The sequence below is a fragment of the Brachyistius frenatus genome, unplaced genomic scaffold (assembly GCF_029030835.1).
Source record: "Brachyistius frenatus isolate BFR_SWC_R1_liver_20210118 unplaced genomic scaffold, ASM2903083v1 Contig_1, whole genome shotgun sequence".
In the NCBI taxonomy this organism is placed as follows: Eukaryota; Metazoa; Chordata; class Actinopteri; family Embiotocidae; genus Brachyistius; species Brachyistius frenatus.
In genome coordinates this window covers 2,636,640-2,655,442 of record NW_027210600.1, presented here as the reverse complement: position 1 = coordinate 2,655,442, position 18,803 = coordinate 2,636,640, and the positions used below count along the sequence as shown (strand labels likewise).

Here is an 18,803-nt window from a genome sequence, read left to right as displayed (position 1 = left end):
AAAATGCTTAACAGACGCCAATCAGATTGACTTTGACTGGTAGAAACACAAACACGTCGTGTCCTGTCCTTCCTCTGACCCTCTAATGCAACATGATCTTTCAGGGAGCTTCCGGGCAGAGGGAACCATTACAGAAAGCTGTACTGATATAATTATAGCCCGTGTGGGCACAAGTGTGTACGTGAAAGGGAGAGAAAGCGCGTGTGTTGGTGGTCATCTTACATAATGAGACTGAATGGCCCGCTGTGAGTCAGGCCGCGATGCAGATTGAGAATTTATCACAGTGAAGGGGCAATGGAGCGTGAGAGAAGTTGTCATTGTGATGATGATCACGCAGATGGATGAAGAGGTGACTCAACCTGCTGAACCAGGATCATTCCTGTCACTGACACTTTGTTCTGTCATCAAAACATGTCTGACACAAGTAACTCACTGTGACTCACTGGGCCAACCTCCTTGAAAATTAAGTTCATGTATGTTTGTAGATAAGAACGCATGTGGTGCCTCGAAGTGCAATACCACTAAGGTCCACAAGACTTCCATTTAAAAAGAGTCACTTCTCTCATGAACAAAGTCAACAATTCTTTAGCTACAGCCACTCCTTCTGATCAGTGATGTCATGGTCCTTCTGATAATAACATCATCATTCATTAGATATTATGACTGGTTTCTTTGGGCGGTGTCTGGTTTGATTGACATGTCTGGGGTGCAGTCAGGTTTCCAGAATAGATGTAGAGGTTAGGGTTCCTCCCCAGCTCCACCCTGTTGTCCAAATATGGTCACTTCTGGCTCCAGAAAAAAACCAGAAAAATACAAAAGTAGAACCAAGGTTGTGTAAAACGAAAAAAAAAAGCTGGACGAAACATGCAGGAGAGACTGAGGCAGAAAGAATAGGGATGCTACTTTTGCCTTCATAAAAAGCTAACCAGGACCCTGAACAGTAATAAGAAAACGTATTTCTTATGTGTGAAAGACGTAAAATGTGCCCGCTAGCTGGCAATACATCTGTCAGTCCACTAGTACAAGTACAAAGATTGATAAGGTGTGAGTAGGGAGGAGGGCGGCATGGATGGAACAAACACGGGACTTTCACCCGGACGGCCGGTTGTAGAGTTCGTTTGAGAGCAAAAGTCAACAAGAATGTCTTTTAAGTTATGTAACGTATTTAACTTCAGTAACATATGTTAGGTAACTTATATATACGTAACGTTACTTGTGCAAAATGACTTATTTTTACCCAAACCATGATCTTTTCCTAAACCAAACAGGGTTGATTTTGGTGCCTAAACACTAAAGCACCTTATTTATCATGTCTTGATGAGGCAAAACCTGACACTGACAAAATATAATTTAGTGGACTGACGAGTGTATTACATGTTTTATTGGGTTGCATCAAAACAATGACTTTTACCACATAATTTGTCCTAAAACTTCAGTCCACTGTGAAGCCAAATATAGCGCAAAGTAATATAGAGAGACATATAAAAGTTAATGTTGAGATTTTGCAGTCAAACAGTGAAACTTAAGACAACTTTAAATTTGAAGGAAGATACTTTGAATGAAATTAACTCTCAGCACTAGAAGAAGGATCGATCCAGGAAGTCGACTGTCACATCTAAATTTGATTTACCGGCTTTCACATCAGTCTCCCACTGACACACGATATAAAACAAAATACACTCATGCGAGCAAAGAATCTAATAAGCTTGCGATCAGTTAAATTCAGTGGAACAAAACTATATCTCCCTTGAAAAGGACCAGAGCGATGATAAAGCACCTGCAAAAGTTGAGTAACAAATGCAGAGGAACAATCGATGCCGCGGGTCCAGTGGATCAACGAGGAAGCGAGTCTGAGAGCTGGGGGTCTGAGGAAACATCCTGCAATTAAAATTATCTGCTTCCCACTGCTTTCTGCAAATAGGATTTTGCTGGGAAACTTCAAATTACATTGTGTTCGCTTTGCAGAGGGAGAGCGAGGCCTGGGAGACGCATGTGTGCAGCTTGAGGAAAGTATATACACATGCACTGTCCCCGCCACACCAGGGGACACACACATGCAGCGTCCACACCTATTATCCTCTTCCTCCAGGCTTAACACGACGCTGTGTCATCGCCCCTCCTGCCACCGTTTCAATTCCCACATACCCAAGTTAAGCCTGAAGAAGATTGTATGTGTGTGTGTGTGTGTGTGTGTGTGTGTGTGTGTGTGTGTGTGTGTGTGTGTGTGTGTGTGTGTGTGTGTGTGTGTGTGTGTGTGTGTGTGTGTGTGTGTGTGTGTGTGCATGTTTCTGCAGGGCGACCTCCTTCCTCTCTTTTTTTCTTGCAAGAATTTTTTTTCACTCTATACAGCACATGGAGATGCATGCATGTATTTGTGCACAAAAGTCTGTGCACGCTTGAATGTGTTCGTACCTGTGTGTTTGTACTTGTGTGTGTGTGTGTGTGTGTGTGTGTGTGTGTGTGTGTGTGTGTGTGTGTGTGTGTGTGTGTGTGTGTGTGTGTGTGTGTGTGTGTGTGTGTGTGTGTGTGTCTGAATGGGTTCCAAGACACAAAAGAGTGACAGATTAACATAACAATATCCAAATCCCCCTCTGCCCTTGGAACAGAAGGCAAAGAGGGTACAAACCAGGCTAGCTTTGTGTGTAGCTTGTGTGCTTGTATATGCACCACAGTGGCATGCATCTGTGTCAGAGCATGTTCATGTTTGCACGCCAGCGTGTGTCTGTAACGGTGACGGGGAAAGTGTGCGCGCGGGGAAGCTAATCTAAACACGGTGCAGCCAGGCGTGAAGTGGAGCAGTCTAGTCGATATGCTGCTGTATCACATTGTCGTGCAGTGTTCCCATATTCCCTCCTATCAGTCCAGACCAGAGCCACAGGCCAGTTTATCATCCGTACTACACTTCGGATATGACGGCAAAGTGTGCGGCACACTTTCATCTCTAGGGTCAGAGATTAAACGCACAAACCAAATAATGTTAAAGAATATCCTGGGTGTATTCCAGGCAGGAGGAGATTCACACCAACCCTCCAAACACGTGGAACGACAAATGACGCTCCAGCCTCAGAAGCTGATAGATTTACTTCTGTGAATTCAAAGACAACTCAACTCCTTCAAATGTTCCCAAGCTAAAGAACCTTGTTGCTGCTGTAATGTCTCAAGTGTCTCAACAACTCCACCCTCGAGCTTGAACTGTGCAGCTTTGACATCAGACTTCCGTGTGCCAAGTGAGCCGGTGTGGCTCTGCTGGCTGCGTTCACAAAGTCTGAACTCCCACAGTCAAACTGAGCACAATTTAACATTTCTTTCCTCTTCTTTTCAACCCCATTTTGGCCATTTTCTCCAATGTCTTTTGATAATCAAGTAAGATCTCTTGTCTGTTTTCATCTCCTGTTTCCTCTGCTGGAAGAGAGGAAATTCATATTTTCTCCACAAAAATCCCCTTTATCCTCACACACAAATGTGTTTCTTGTTTCAAACACTTTCACACCCCGCCTCTCATCTTCACCCTCCTGTTGAGTCTGTCTTGCCGTACTTCACTTGTCCTCATTTCACTCATCACACAGGTCTCTGTCGCCCACAGTGTCCTCACTCTTACGCCTCGTTCTCTTTCTTTCTAGCACCACACATGAGAGCTGGCCTCCTCAATCATCTAATCATGAGGGCAAGGAGATAAGGCCGGTAAGAGAAAAGGGAGAGGAAGCATTGAATTCAGGAGGCAAACCAGTCACTCCCAGTCAGCCGGAGAAGGGTTGGAAACACACTCTGCTGTGGATGTGTATGGCAGGTGTCCACACGTTTGAGCCTATCAGCACAGAACACATGTGCAGGGACGAAGGTTTTGCAAGAGAAAAAAATGTTGGGTGTTTGTATCAATTTAGCAGGTTTAATCTCTTCCATATGGGCATGCGGGCTAATGCATCTGCTAAGGCTATTAGCCGCTATGAGCCCTGTGGATACAAGCTAGACGAGACCTATTATCAGTTTGGCAGTGACTGAAAATACCACCACAGCCAATAACTCAACAACAACAACAACAACAAACTGCAGCTATCACTGCTGCGGCAACCACAGATCTTTTGTTGACCCCTATAGAGCTTGCAGATGTCTCCCCTGCTGAAACAGGGTCAACTTGATGGACAGAAAACAAGGTGAGGCAATGAAAATAGCCCAAGGTGCTGATTTCTACGGTAACAGTCGACCCAGTTAGAAACGAAAAGGCACCCAAGTGCACGATCACACACACACACACATACACACACACACACATTTGCAGGAGAAATCATGTTAAATGTATGCACAGTTCCCCTCTTAGTGAATATGTGGGATGTCAGCTGTTTCCTACACAAAACACACAGTTCACACACCCCTACTCTGCATCAGACTCACCTGAGTTCGATGGCCTCCCCCATCTCGCCCCAAGAACTCACACAGGAACGACAGCAGACGAGAGAAGATGCAGAGATGACAATCTGAGAGAAACGAACTCCCTCAGACTCTAGCGGCCAGAGTGCTAACAACAGCACGAGGAAGAGATGAGAGGAGGAGAGGAGTGAGGGAGCATGTGATGATACTGCGCTCCGAGTGAGGGACAGAGAGGAGAGGAGAGGAGAGGAGAGTGAGTGCGAGTGCGGAGTCAGAAAGAGAGAGAACCACACCTCTTCTTAAGGGATTAACTTAGAAAAAAGGAGCCCTGACACACTCTCAAACACACACACGGTGATGCACACAAACACGGCCAAACTGCCCACAACCCAGCGTGGATGAGCGTCTGTTATACAGACACCACACATAAATAAATACAGTGCACACACGTACATACACTACAGCTGCTCTAAAAATAAAGACAAATCAATGTTTGACGCTCAGAATCCTGGAAGCGAGGAGAGAAGGGAGTGGGAGGATAGGAAGAGAGAGAGAGGAAGAGAGCGAGAGGAATGGCGGGACGGGAAAAGGGAGGGGTGATTAAGTGAGTCGTGGCGGGTGGTGACACAGTTTTCTTTGCTCTCCATCTGCTGTGGGCGCACTGGTCAAGAGTGCACTGGGGGAGAGGGCGAGAAGTGGAGCTGGAGCCCGGGGACAGGCGCTGGAGCTGGAACGGGGGAATAGGGCCAGAGCTGCAGGATGTGTTTAACGCGAGCACTGGAACTGGGCCTGGTAGTATGTTTCCACAGGGGTGTTACTGGACATGTGGGACAGGGTTGCTTGCCCAGTCCTGCATGCTGAAGGGCAGGTCACAGACATACAGCAGGCACGGTTCACAATAGATGAATAAGTAGTGCTTTACTTCCGTTGCAAAATGATTAAAGCTGCAGTCGCAAACACTCAGCTGGTTGTATGAACGTTTTGGGTATCCGGAAAAAAATTTGCTGGCAAATCTGAAGAAATATATGGATCATGTGAAATGAAAGTTGAGGTAAGGACTGGTCTGCACTGTACTTCATTTTAGATTTACATGCTGTGATCCAAATGGTGCACTTGTGTAATAACACTCACTATTTTGAGTGCATAAGTGCGTTCACACTGTGAAGTACAGCAACATGCACCAGGACGATGCAGTCAAAATGGTCCAAAAAAGAAGTGTGAAACATTGGGACACTTTTAACGCTAAAAGGTCGCCATATTGGCTCCATAGTGGAAGGGGCGGGGCCACACACGTAAATAATTTTCAAATTAAGGCGTCTGAGGAAGCTGCAGATGTTCCTGAACACCAAACAAAAGTGTTTCTTTTTTCACTACTGCTGCCGGACAGAAGAATCAGTGTGTTTATTGAGTGTGTTAAACAGAGGGCACGAAAACACCTTAATTTGTGAGTAAAATAATTCAAGCTGTAGATATTTGGTTGGTGATGTGTTCACATGTTGAGGTAATTTGCGGTCAGTGCGGAACGGCGGTGTGTGATTTGAAATAACACTACCCTGTCAAAATTCAAAGACAAGACAAAACAAGTAAGAGTCCTAACATGTAAGGTTACTATTTGTTAGTGTACTAAGGGAAGTAACACAGCAACAGCTTGAGTAAAGTTTTGGCATAGAGGGTTATCATTTTCAAGAGGTAGCTTATACCTGGGTAAGAGTTGGGTCATAGCTCCTGATGCTCTGTGCTTTGACCCAACTCAGACTCTAGATGTACAGTTTCAAAGAAAAGAATCAAAACTGATGCAGAAAAAACCCAGAAAACAAAACTGGAGAACTTGTGTTTTTATTCCACACATTCTTCATCCTTATAAATCATGTCACCTGCACTACTAACAAAGCAACTCAACTGCTCGGATTTGTTATTCTACCTGCTCGTAGCTTCCGTCAGAGATGAGAAGTGGGCTATATTGGTCCAGTAAGTTCATTTCTGTCAAACTTTTCACCACCAAACTGAGCAGCACTCCAGATCCTGAAGGGACAGGGGTTTAAGGTTGGTGGTTAGTGCAGTAGGGTTGAAGTTAAGATGTTAAGATCAGGATAAAGTTATTCATTTAATTTCTACAGCTGTGGTTGCATAAAGAGAGAGCAGACATGAGGTAGACCAGCAAAAAAGTTGCCCATCTCAACTTTTGCCACAACACAAAGCAATGCACCGATAAATGGCTGCACACAGTCCTGGTAGATAACTTTGTAACATCACTGGGACATTTATAATGTTGACAATTTGTTCAGTGAGGGATAAAATTACTGATTCTGTGATAAATTTCCAAAGCAGTAAATCCTCCGTCATAATACGACAAAATGCTGCGCAGAGTTTTGGCAACTAATGAGCTTTCAAACTCATGAATTCATGTCTCAAACCAACTGCCTGAGATTTTATTTCTTAATCACTTTGTGAAACGACCAAACCTAACAACACGGTTCCTTGCATTCTGTAGCACAGGGTTATATTCAGTCTGAATATATATATATATATATATATATATATGTGTGTGTGTGTGTGTGTGTGTGTGTGTGTGTGTGTGTGTGTGTGTGTGTGTGTGTATATAGGGGAGGAAGGATGGGTGAGAATCAGAAAGGTTAAGTCGAAGGCTGAATGCTGGAGGAAAATTATTATTGGGTGTTTGGGAAAGGGAAAGGGATGGGGAATGGGAACAGAAATGTCAGGGAACTGTTTTGTGAGGGAGAAGTTTGGGGATTACCGGCTAAACGAAAATGAAGGAGAAAGTGACCTTGAGACTGTTGGGTTTTTTTTTGTATGGATCTTGGAGAAAATTACATTCCTGGACTCAAAGAGATGGTAGTAGAGGGACGGCTGTTAGATGGTGGGGATCAGGTGAGGGTGGTGGATTGGGAGAAAATTAAGAGGCGAAACCCACATTTTGAAACGTGTTAATGTCTTGCAATGCATTTTGGGTACACAGTTGCAAATAAAGATGAGAATGCACCTAAAATTTAAAGGGAGCAGCAATATGGTAATGTAAGGTGGTTAAGGAACATGATTTCTTCAGTGTGGTCTGAATGTAAATTTCTCCCTGACTGCGGTGAACTAAAAGCCAGTCACAGCTGAATTGCTTCCTCTGAGTTACTCGGAAAAGGTTATGAACGACAGGTCGATTTCCCCAAGCAACATATGGAAGTGCTTAATGGACCATACATACAGGAACAACACGTCTTCACACTAATGCAACAAATGTACGAGCAACAGGTGTACCAGACCTTCATCAACATATTAACAGTAAAAGAAAACAGTTTGTTAATGGTAACTTTTCACATACGACAAGAATGGCGGTTTCCAAGGAAAGTCCCATGTTTGATCCAAAAAACTTAGATTTCCTTTCTATGTGACCTTTGTCACTTTTCACACTCCATTATACTTAATTACATAACTTCTAGACTAGAGCAACAATAAACAAGTAGTAAACTAGTAAACCACTAAAATTTAAGACAATAACCAGTGTCCAGGAATCATTGTTAGTAGAAGTTAAGCACAGTTTCCACACTGGTATCTGATCACAAGGATGCATTTGAGACACCGTCAGATGAAAGCTAAGGTGTGATCTGCAACTGGATCAAGACATTTTAGCCTGTGTTTCAGGCTGGAGGAGGGTTTGTACTGGGTAACTGACACTGAGGCTGGAGATACGGTATCAACGCAGTGTTGCGTGTCAATGCTATCGCTCTCTCCTTACACATTCCCAAGCTTTCATTATGCCAGTTCATCCCCTAAGCTGTTTACCCTCCAACACCCAGAGCCAGAGATCAACGATGGATGAGAGAGAGGGATCAAAACGTCCTGGTTGTGCTCCAGCTTTGTTCACGTGTCGGTTTCAGACGCAGCACTCAGGGTATTTGTGGCTAACTAGAAACATCACTATCTCTCTTATGCTCATTGTCAGTTGTTTTCACTTCAGTCTGCTGAGAGAAGTGACATTAAATACTGAAAAGAACAAACAGCATTGTGATTCTCATGTACTTAAATGCTCCCATGGGTAAACTTGGTATTTATGGGGTTTGACTACAGCACATAAAAACGGTATGCAGCCAATACAAATACAATCAGATCTAATCCACTCATCAAAACACATGTACCTTCACTAGTGCCATTGAAAACATACACACAGCTGCAGCTTTACAAACATTGCCTTGTGGAGTTAAATTCAAATGTTAGGCTGGCAAAAAAAAACAAGCTTTTAGATTAGGTTGATGAAAAGCTTTGGGAAGAAACAGAAGATGAACAACAAAGGCTATAAGCAGACACAAAAATCTCTTTCTTATGCAGTTGTCATATCTTTATTGACATTCCAAAGTGTACAATACGCCCGTCAGTCCATTAGAGGATGGCGTGTCAGAGTCACGTTTTGCTTTGACTAGGCATTAAAAGTAGGGTGCCTTATGTTTAGACACCAAAACTACTTGGTTAAGGTGAGGAAAAGATCATGGTTCGGGTTTAAATGGGTAATTTGACATAAGTAACATTATGTACAATATGTTAAGTAACTTAAGTTGAGCACGTAATTATCATCCATTATGTGAGTATAGGTCACATAATGTACGTAACTCACCTGTGATACTAAAAAGACCTCCCGGTTAACGTTTGCTGTCTCCCTGGTGAAAGTCCTGTGTTTGCTCCCTCAAACACTCTCGAACGTGTCCCCATGTGGACTTTATCAGTCTTCGTACTTCATTACATGACCTCGTTCTTCACAGCATCAATGCCAAAGGGCACTTTGTACATATCTGATGCCAATGGGTCTGACAATATGGCAGTATTTGACACCCTGGAAACGAGAATGGGCTGGTCATACATGCGTGTACTTTTCACGCCTTGGTGATGCAAAAAGTGACACTGACATGTTGTCCTCCAGTGGACTGATGGGTGTATTACACACTGTGGTGTGATACCAGCAGGCTGGAGATTAATTTGTCTTTTACTGAAATTATAACAGACTTGGCTGAGATAACTGATCCCAGATAATAATACTGTCACACACGCAGCACATTATTTTTGTAATGGTTAGTTGCTTTCAGAGACAATTGTCTCTGTGGTATTAATACTACCTGTCTAGTATTATTTATTTTTTTAACTGATGTTTTGACTCTGGTATACAATTTCAGGCAATTATTTTTTTTTTATCCAAATTATAATTTTATTTTTCTTTAACAACAAAAATACAAACCTGAGTATACCTGCGTTACAGTCCGAGCCACGTTGAGGTTAAAAGGGATGCAAAGTTGGCTCCTTAACATCAGCAGTAAGATAAGATACATTAGCTTTCTTCATTTTGAAGTCATTCCCATAATTTGCTCTGTATTCTATAGACCATTTGTCTTGATCACTATTAACTTGTCCTCCTCCCCTCTTTTCTTTTGCCCTCCTGCAAGAGTGAGATGCGCAGACACAAAGAGGAGGATGGTGACAAAAGTAAAAGGATCTAAAAATAAGAAGAGAAAGTGGAAGACAAATCCACAGAAGAAAATAGAGGGGAGAGAATTATAAGATAATGAGAGGAAGGTACTCTGTGCTGTACTGTATCATAGCTGTTATATAACTGTGTGTGTGTGCAAGCATCTGCCTGTGCATATTCATCTGTCTGAGTGTGCATATCTGTCTACTGGGCAGACACTAACATAAGCCTATTAAAACTGCTGTGGAGTTATGAAACATGATGATCTCTCCAGCCAGGTGGTAACAGACACACACCACACTTCCTGCTCACAGTAAGTAAGCCCTCTGGCACGTGTTTCAAGTGAGCTTTTCCACCAGTTAGAGCAGAAACAAAGAAACATAATCATGCTGTCTGCGTGTGTGGCTGTGCGCGTGCGTGCGTGCGTGCGTGTGTGTGTGTGTGTGTGTGTGTGCGTGTGAACATGTTAAATCTGAGACGCTGTGGTTTTTACAACCGCCATGCCTCAGTGACCTCATAACAGCCTGTTATTTTAACCAACACTGTCTGAATTCAAATGAGGCTCCTTCTAACACACAAACACCATTAATGATCTGTGGGGTTACAAATGCTCAATAATCTAACTCAGCTGTGCAAATAAGCAAGCTTACAGTGTAACAGTCACCTGCAGGGCCTCAGGCACTGTAACAAGCAATAACTACTTACTGAGAATCTAAAATGACACACAAAAAAGTTATTGAGTAGGCAAAGATATTCAAAGCTGACTCACCATCGCTTATTAATTCAGGAAACTGTGACATGAAATCAAGCCAGTTTGAAGCCATAGCATCAGGAGAAATTGACATGAATCCTAAAAAAGTACACAAAATGTAAAGTAAAATGGTTTGTACTGAAATACTTGACTGTCCCACAAGACACCACCAGCCGTGTTATTGCTTTTGAAAATGAAGCAAAAGTTTGAACTTTCATGATATACGCTGCATATTAAATTATATCTGACTGTAACAGAATAAACCCTTTAAAAATGTCCATAACTGATCAATGATTTCTCTTAACAGAATGATCTGTTTCTAGAAGGCTCCATCTCCAGCTGCTTTTTCGACATCTCTTTAATAAAGATAAAACACAAATCGCCAGTCAGAAAAATACAAGAGAACTATATCGTGTTCACATGATTAATAAGCAAAAATGTGTTTTCTTTTCTTTATACGCCCAGTGAAGACAAGTGAAATCCAACCACAAAAAGGTACGTTTTTGTACATCTGGTGGATACATGGCAGCATTAGCATTGATCTGGAATCATGTTTGTGGGAACATGGTGAATGTAAATCCAATATTCACTCTCATCTTAGCCTTTTTTTCCTCCTTTAGTAACTCCTCAGGGAAATATCTACATACAAAGTGCAGTCAAAGAGTTCAGGGTGTGTTCCTTTTGCGCTGGAACGGAGCGCCGCACAGTAATGTGCATGGGGAGGGCGGCAGCAATAATTTATATTGCTTGATCACCGTCAGCCCCTGTGTTACATGCATTTTTGTCACCGCTGGTGTGCATTTGCAATTTCACCATTGACCTGAAACATGAGCAGGAACAGACAGAAGTCACAGGGTACCAAATCCGGAAAAAGGTGAGGTGCACTAACTGTGTTGTTGATGGCAAGAAACATGTGGGGTGAACCCATCTGCCATCGCGCCAGTTCAGGTTGAGTACAAGGATTTAGGATGAGTACAACTTGAATGTATGATGTGCAAATAATTGCTGCCTTCTAAGATGTACTCAGTTAAGATTATGTCAGATTCAAAATGGGCTTAACTGTATTCTGTAAAGAAACAGATGGGGGATCTTGAAATGGGTTTTCTCTACATGCTTCGCCAGGAGATTTTAGCCGCTCCTTTATTATCATTATGTCATCTTGCCGCTTCGGTGACTTCTGCTAAACCAAACACACGCCGATAAGAAAGCCTGATAGATTTCGATTAGCCGATCAGCTCTATCGAAGAATCCACCAAAATCTCCCCTTTTTCCTCCTCTCTCCATCTGTAAAACTGCACCTAGACGGACGGGCTGTCCAATAGCGAGGCGTGACAGCTAGACTCCACTGCCTTATCCTGACAGGCTGCTCAATCGATTTCTACCTCTGGTCAATGCCACTCTTTTTTTTTTCTTCTTTCTCTCCCTCCCCTCATCCGTCTCTCCTCTCCTCAAAGCCTCTCCATCCTCATATACCTCCATTATCCCCGACTTATCTTTCTCTACTGATCAACTCAAAGCCTGTAGTTAGAGACAAAGCCTCATTGACCAACTGTGAAATGATGGAAGAGTGTGTGAGTGTGCCTTCAAGTGGCTTTGGACACACACAAACACACACATAGGCTGGTGTATGTTGACACATCGAGCTCAGTCCTACATTATATGACCAATAGCTTTCCGGTGTGTGTGTGTGTGTGTGTGTGTGTGTGTGTGTGTGTGTGTGTGTGTGTGTGTGTGTGTGTGTGTGTGTGTGTGTGTGTGTGTGTGTGTGCGTTCGTGCACGGGTCAGGTGTTTGGGGGTAACTAGATGGCAGCACCTCTCTCTCCCTAATCCCAATCTCATGGTACCCAATCTCTGTCACGCTACAGTAGACACACATACATTCGAGGACCACGTGGAAACCTTGCTGCTGCATGGCAACCGGATCCCATGGCAACCAATGGTATGTTGTGTTTTTTTGTGGGCTGGGAGAGGGAGAGGAGAAGAAAAGATGGACAGGGGGGGGGACAGATATTTGGGGGGGGGAACTATGGAAAAGAACAAAAATAGAAAGAGAGGGAGGAAGTGGAGAAGAGGGAAGAGAGGCAGCATGAATACACAAACACACATTTCTTTCACTGTGCTCAGATCTGATGAGGGTGAGGAGAGGGAGACAGACAGTGACAACATTGTGGGTGAAAGGAGGCCTCCCTCCTCGCTGATCACAACAACGTCTTCCTGGTTAAGGAGCAGAGATGGGCAGGCGAGATAGAGGAATAGAAAGAAACACGGTGATGCAAATAAAAGTAATTCTGTTAATCATTTTCTGTGAAGGTTGCAGATTACAGTGTAAATATGAAAATACATACTTACTGGAAGTTAGGTGAGTGAACAGTGGTGCTACTATCACTACAATTTACAATTTAACACACTATAATAATAAGAAATTTCTCCCACATCTTCAATTCTTTGCCCTGATGTCAGCGTCCTGTGACTAAAAAATAACAGCCGCTACCTCCTTTTAACTGGATGATCATTAAACGGGTGAATAACTGACTGCTTTACTTTACAGCCCACATACTCGTACAAGGACTAAAATAAAGGAGATTTCTCCCACATTTTCAGTCACTCACATCCTATAAAACGATATGCTGCGCTGTAGTAGCTGTGCAATACATTTAAATAAAGTCTGAGTGATTTATTGTGCCGCGTTAATGTTATTGATGTGATGATACGACATGACGATAAAAGGTTAGATGGGTCCAAAAACTACATTACTGCTGCCTCGTATTTTACCATCATTGTAAAAGCATACACAACTATTTGTAGCAATAAACCTAAGTATGAATGGCTTAAACTGTTTCCTAGTAACAACTTAGAGCAGGCCATTTAAAAAACTTTCAACAATGTCACTTCTTAAAGTTATTTTGTTTAAGAAAACATGAATTTGAAGTTGTTATCACCCAAAGTATTGTCTTAAGAATTGTACCCAGTACCAGGAAGTGTTTTACTGACACCTTTATGAACAAAATAATGTCACTGCTATTTGTAGGTTATAATCATTAAGCATTACTGTATCTTGATTTTATGTATAAAGCTGCGGTGGAGAGGAGAGGAGAGGAGAGGAGAGGAGAGGAGGCCCTCACGAAGCACAGACCTTCGTTGCTTGTGTAACAGCGCCCCTGCTGGATGAGTGGAGTATCGCTGCCATGGTAACAGACCAGCTGCTTGTGTTCATGCTGTGTATTTCTGAGTGAGGTCACTTTCTCTGACATCTCACCTCTGACCTCCTGTCCAGACAGGGGGAGTTTTTTTCTTTCATTTTCTTCAAATCCAGTTTGCTGACACACACATGAAAGTGTGTGTGGAATGCAAAATTCATGCTGTCTTAATATGAACACATGCAAAATCCTGTTTCTTCACATTTCGTTGCGTTGAGGCCTCAACACTAAAATCAATATGGCTTTTAAAGCTTTTAACATCTACCCCAATGACTCTCTGACTGCCTGCCTGAATCTGTGCATTCCTGAACAGGAAACACTGGGAGGATGACTCAATGATAATATAATAGTTTGTCTTAGGTAGCACTTTAGTAGCGCTTAAAATGGCACTTACTTTTAGCACTTTGTAGTTTGTCTTTCTTGAAGAAATTGTATTTTCTTGATTCTTGTTGTTCTGGGTTTTGAACCCTCATGGTTGAAATGCACTTATTGTAAGTCGCTTTGGATAAAAGCGTCAGCTAAATGAAATGTAATGTAATGTCTTGAAAATATAGCTCTAAAAATATATCTGATGTAACAGAGTTTGCTTATTTTTAGCTTCAAATCTCCGTTCAAAACAATTTCAGTTTTTTTTTCTTGAACTACAATCTGCAGAAGATCTGAGGCTCGCTGCTCTGTATATGTATGCATCTATCATCTGTCTGTCTGTTTATCCATCTGTCTGTCAATCTATCACTTTGTGTGTGTGACATCAACCATCTGTCTGCCTGCCCTCAAATCTGTCCTCAGAGAGCGAGTCTGGAGGCAGGTTTCTGGGCCACAAGGAAGCAGTCGTGTCCTTTTCTAATCGCTGATATCACAACAATGCTCCTCACAGCAACATCTGGTGACACAGAAACTTACTACACAGGCAAAAAACAAAAAAAGAGAAAGAAAACAACTCAGGCAGAACTGTTTTAATTTACAGTAAAGAACGAAGACATGAGAAAAAAATCCGAGTCAGTCTGTGCTGTCATTGTGCCTGTCTTCACGGTGGTTTGGGAGTTTTGGCTTCTGTGGAGAGTTGAGACGAAATGACCTTCACGGGGTTGTCTGTCTTATCGACCGGCACTAAAAGCCCAAGCTGGGCACAGAGGAACACAGGCAGAGGAAATGGGTTTAGAAATTCAGGCAGACATGCATCACGATGGCGAGTGGTGAGTTACAATCATTGACACCAGTAAATTTAGATTGACACGTTTGATAGTTGATTTTTGGGTAGATATTCAATATTTGCGGTGCTGTTCATCATGTTCTTTTCTCTCTGGATTTACTATTTGATAAAACAACACAAAAGAAGGCTTTAATCTCTTCCTGTAAGGACATGCCGTGCCCTGTAGCATTTCCGGGATACGTCACTACGTACTATTTTGTGAGTAAAGAGCAGTGAAGAGGTAAAGGGAGGGGGATTTAGAAAGAAGAAAAGAAAGGCCAGGCATTGAAAGAAATACGGGGAAGGGAATGAAAAAAAAAAGGATTGTTGGAAAAATTGGGGAAATTATTGATGGAAGACTGAAGGAGGTGCAATGAAAAAGTGAGCAAGTGACAGAAAGCAATTAAAGAGAAAGGATGGAAGAAGGAAATATTCAAGCAGAAGGTTGTGACAATTGTTTCATACTTCAGCTCACAGCGACTTCTGGAAACTCATCAAGTCAGAGCCCTCACGTTGGAGAACATCGGTTAGCCTCCAGAGAAAAAAAAAGGAAGTTGAGGGAGATTGTGAGGACGCAGAGTAAACACTGGCGAGGTCAGACGGGGAGAGAGAGACAGACCAGGCCAGAGGGAGAAACCGAGTAGAAAGACAAGCGGGCTGGTGTTCAGGCCTGTTGCTAGAAAACAACAACAATAGTCACTTTGACACAGAGAGGAGAGGAAAAAGTGAAAAAGAAAATAATTTATATCATATTTTAAAGTCACTTTCACTCCAGCACAGCAGGCAGACTTCAATGGTATCGGTCACTCTGACGTCCACTTTCTGTTTCTCTGTCTAAACTCCACTTCAGAGCAAAACAAAGCCCCATCAAAAGCAAAGGGAAGCCACCTCAATGGGCATCATGCCCTTAGAAAAGCGTGGCGAGACAAAAGAGAGGAATTCTTTTAGAAACTGATAAGTGTGTGTGTGTGTGTGTGTGTGTGTGTGTGTGTGTGTGTGTGTGTGTGTGTGTGTGTGTGTGTGTGTGTGTGTGTGTGTGTGTGTGTGTGTGTGTGTGTGTGTGTGTGTGTGTGTGTGTGTGTGTGTGTGTGTGTGTGTGTGTGTGTGTGCAGTCCCCCCCTCCTCAAGTCACTACAGATTACAGACACACACCACAGATGGCCAGCGTGTCTTGTCTTTTCACCGCCACCACCAGCAAGAAGAATGGCCAGCGGTGGCCCCGCCTCCTCTTCCTCCAGCTCCCTTTCTCTTTTGTCAGCACGTGTGTCCGTCAAATGGAAGCGTGTGTCTGGAACAATGGCAGCCAGACAAAGAGCCCGCCTACCCCCCACCAGGATGCTGAATAGGGGGGCACGTGGGCCTTGTCATCGAGGGAACAATAGCGCTGGGGGAGAAGGAGAGAGAGAGGGTGTGGCACCCCAGCACTGATGGTAAGGTGCAGCCTGGGTGGCCCTGAGTTCAGATTTGAACTTGAAGGATGTAGTTATTTGAAAGGAGTGACGGAATATGCAGGAAAACAGACAGAAATTAGATAAAGATAAAGAGTCAGTATCCGTGCTCCATTTTGAACTATGTGCGTCTATTGAGGGAAATAGTTCAAAATTAATTCACCAAATTATCTTTATTTTGAAAGTTTCACATATTTCAGCTCATTAACCACACACAGGTCCTTACTGTTAATCAAAGCATGACATGCTGTATGTTTACAGACTCACTTCAAGGAACCCACTGATTCCATTCATTTCAGAACAGCATGATAATCAACTTACAGAGACGTAAAGTCGGTTGTCTGTGGCTGTGTAGCAGTGCAGCTGGAGCGAGCGCCTACAAAGTCTGCTTCAAAGTCTGTCTTTCAAGAGATGACATCTGCAATTATTAGATTCAGCACACTTTCTAACTTTAGAAACTTTTCATCTTTGTCAGCAGATCAGAATTTCCCTTTGTTCAATATTTTAGTCTATGTCCCAATTTATAAATAGAACTAATGACATCCACATTCCTAGGAAATGTTAACATGCAAGCTGTCATGCCAAACTAAGACGGTGAATATGTTTAACATTATACCTGCTATGTATCAGTATGTCAGCCTGGTATCAACCTGATTACATGTCTAAATTCAGATTCACTGAACCTCTTGCAACTACTTATGACGATCTCAGATCGAAATGCTGCTCAGATGTGGATATAATCTCACACATTTGCTTGCCTTCCTTGTTTTGTCATGCCTCTGCACAGTGTCTTTCTACTATCTGCCCACGTGCCTCTGAACTGATGCTTAAATAAAAGCATGCATTAATTCACTGCTACTTTTCATCAGCCGACTTTCAAACATCCGATTTCATCACTGCAAGGTTTTCCAGTCTCCGTCCGCAACAGGAGAGAATCATTACCCGTAAATAATTACATATCTCAAGCATGTGTCAAGTCTTGGTAAGTTGATTTTCACGCAGGATGAAATAAAACAAATGGCTTCTGGGTAAATGGTAAGAAGTTATGTCAAGCCTTCACAGTTTAATGTGATGAGTCTGATGAGCACACAACATGCAGCATGCACAGTGTGATCTGATGTGGATGGAGAGACGTTGCCATACAGTAAAACTGATAAACAGGGCCAAATATTAGCAGAAGCTAAGAGTCCAGGCTGAAGGGCCCAGACACAGCTGGTGGATTTACTCCGGCCTCAGGCTTTCGCTCGGTCCAACAGAGGCCCGCAGATGCTTCACCACTCCTGGGACACCTTTGATGTGACTTATTGGATTACAGCTTGAACAAGGAGGGAGGGGGGCGGAGTCTATCAGTGCTCATCTAAATGTGTGAGCACTGGAGAGCATGCAAGCTTGTTTATAAGTGCAGAGTTTTTTTGAGTTGAGGGCGAGGGGGTCAGGGTGCATTGTGGCAATGAAGGGGAGTGGAAAGCTTGGAACAGCTGGGCTGAGTCTGCAGGAGGAAACAACGGTTTGGGGGGGGGGGGGCAGTGGAGAGAGGGGTGGGGGGGCAGACAGAAAAAGAGAAGGAGAGGGGAAGCCACGTACATCCAAGGCAGGCAGGCGGGCAGGAGGTCGGGCTGCTGACGGGCTCTTTTGAGGCAGCAGCTGGTTGGAGTGGGGGTCTCACCAGCTGTGCCTTCACTGACCTCTCCCCCACCTCGCCTCCCCCCACAAAAACTAGGATCCTCACCCCAAATGCAGGCAGAAATATACACACACACACACACACACACACACACACACACACACACACACACACACACACACACACACACACACACACACACACACACACACACACACACACAACCATCTGTCAGTAGGAGGACAGTTGTCTCTCTTGAATGCTCCACAACGGTGTTGAAAAAGTCTTGGCGAAACACAGAGCACCACGCCCCAAAACAAAAGCCCCAGAGATATGGAACTATTCTTAACCAGGCATCTTCCAACAAGCCTCCGCTGACGTCTCGCATCCAGAGACGAGTCCCTGGATAGATCGCTATGACTCAAAAGCGCGCTTGTGAGGCAATGCAGAGAAGCAAAATTAGCAGCGCTGAGGGTGGAACAAATGCAGACTTTCATATCTTTCCCACATCTTTATCAGACAGAATCAAATTATAAGGATTTTAATAGTTTGTAATGAGTAAAATTGCTGCATTTTTGAAGGAAATCACTGACAAAAGGTGTTGTTTCGGTTGCCTTCATGTTAAGTTTGCTTCTTCTTTTGTCAAATATGGAAAAGAGTCATGATTCATTACTATGATCTTCTATAAAACATGCTGTTATTACAAAAGTGCATCTCATATTTTTCAAATCAAGTCTCTTGGATGAGAGAGACTGACTCATGGA

At 43.2% G+C, this 18,803-nt stretch overlaps 1 protein-coding gene across 3 annotated transcripts in view; it reads right to left on the bottom strand.

The window, feature by feature from the left end:
* Window positions 1-18,803, bottom strand: part of numbl (NUMB like endocytic adaptor protein) — a 60,283-nt gene that overhangs the window by 26,089 nt on the left and 15,391 nt on the right. The window contains exon 1 of one of the 3 annotated variants that reach the window (XM_069696149.1): window positions 4,390-4,832. The exons of 1 other annotated variant lie outside the window; for it this stretch is intronic. In XM_069696149.1, the coding sequence (XP_069552250.1) occupies window positions 4,390-4,412 (23 nt within the window). In that variant the 5' untranslated portion in view covers window positions 4,413-4,832. Of the gene's footprint in view, window positions 1-4,389; window positions 4,833-18,803 lie in introns of those variants that run through there. One more of the 3 variants, XM_069696237.1, reaches the window with a different exon arrangement.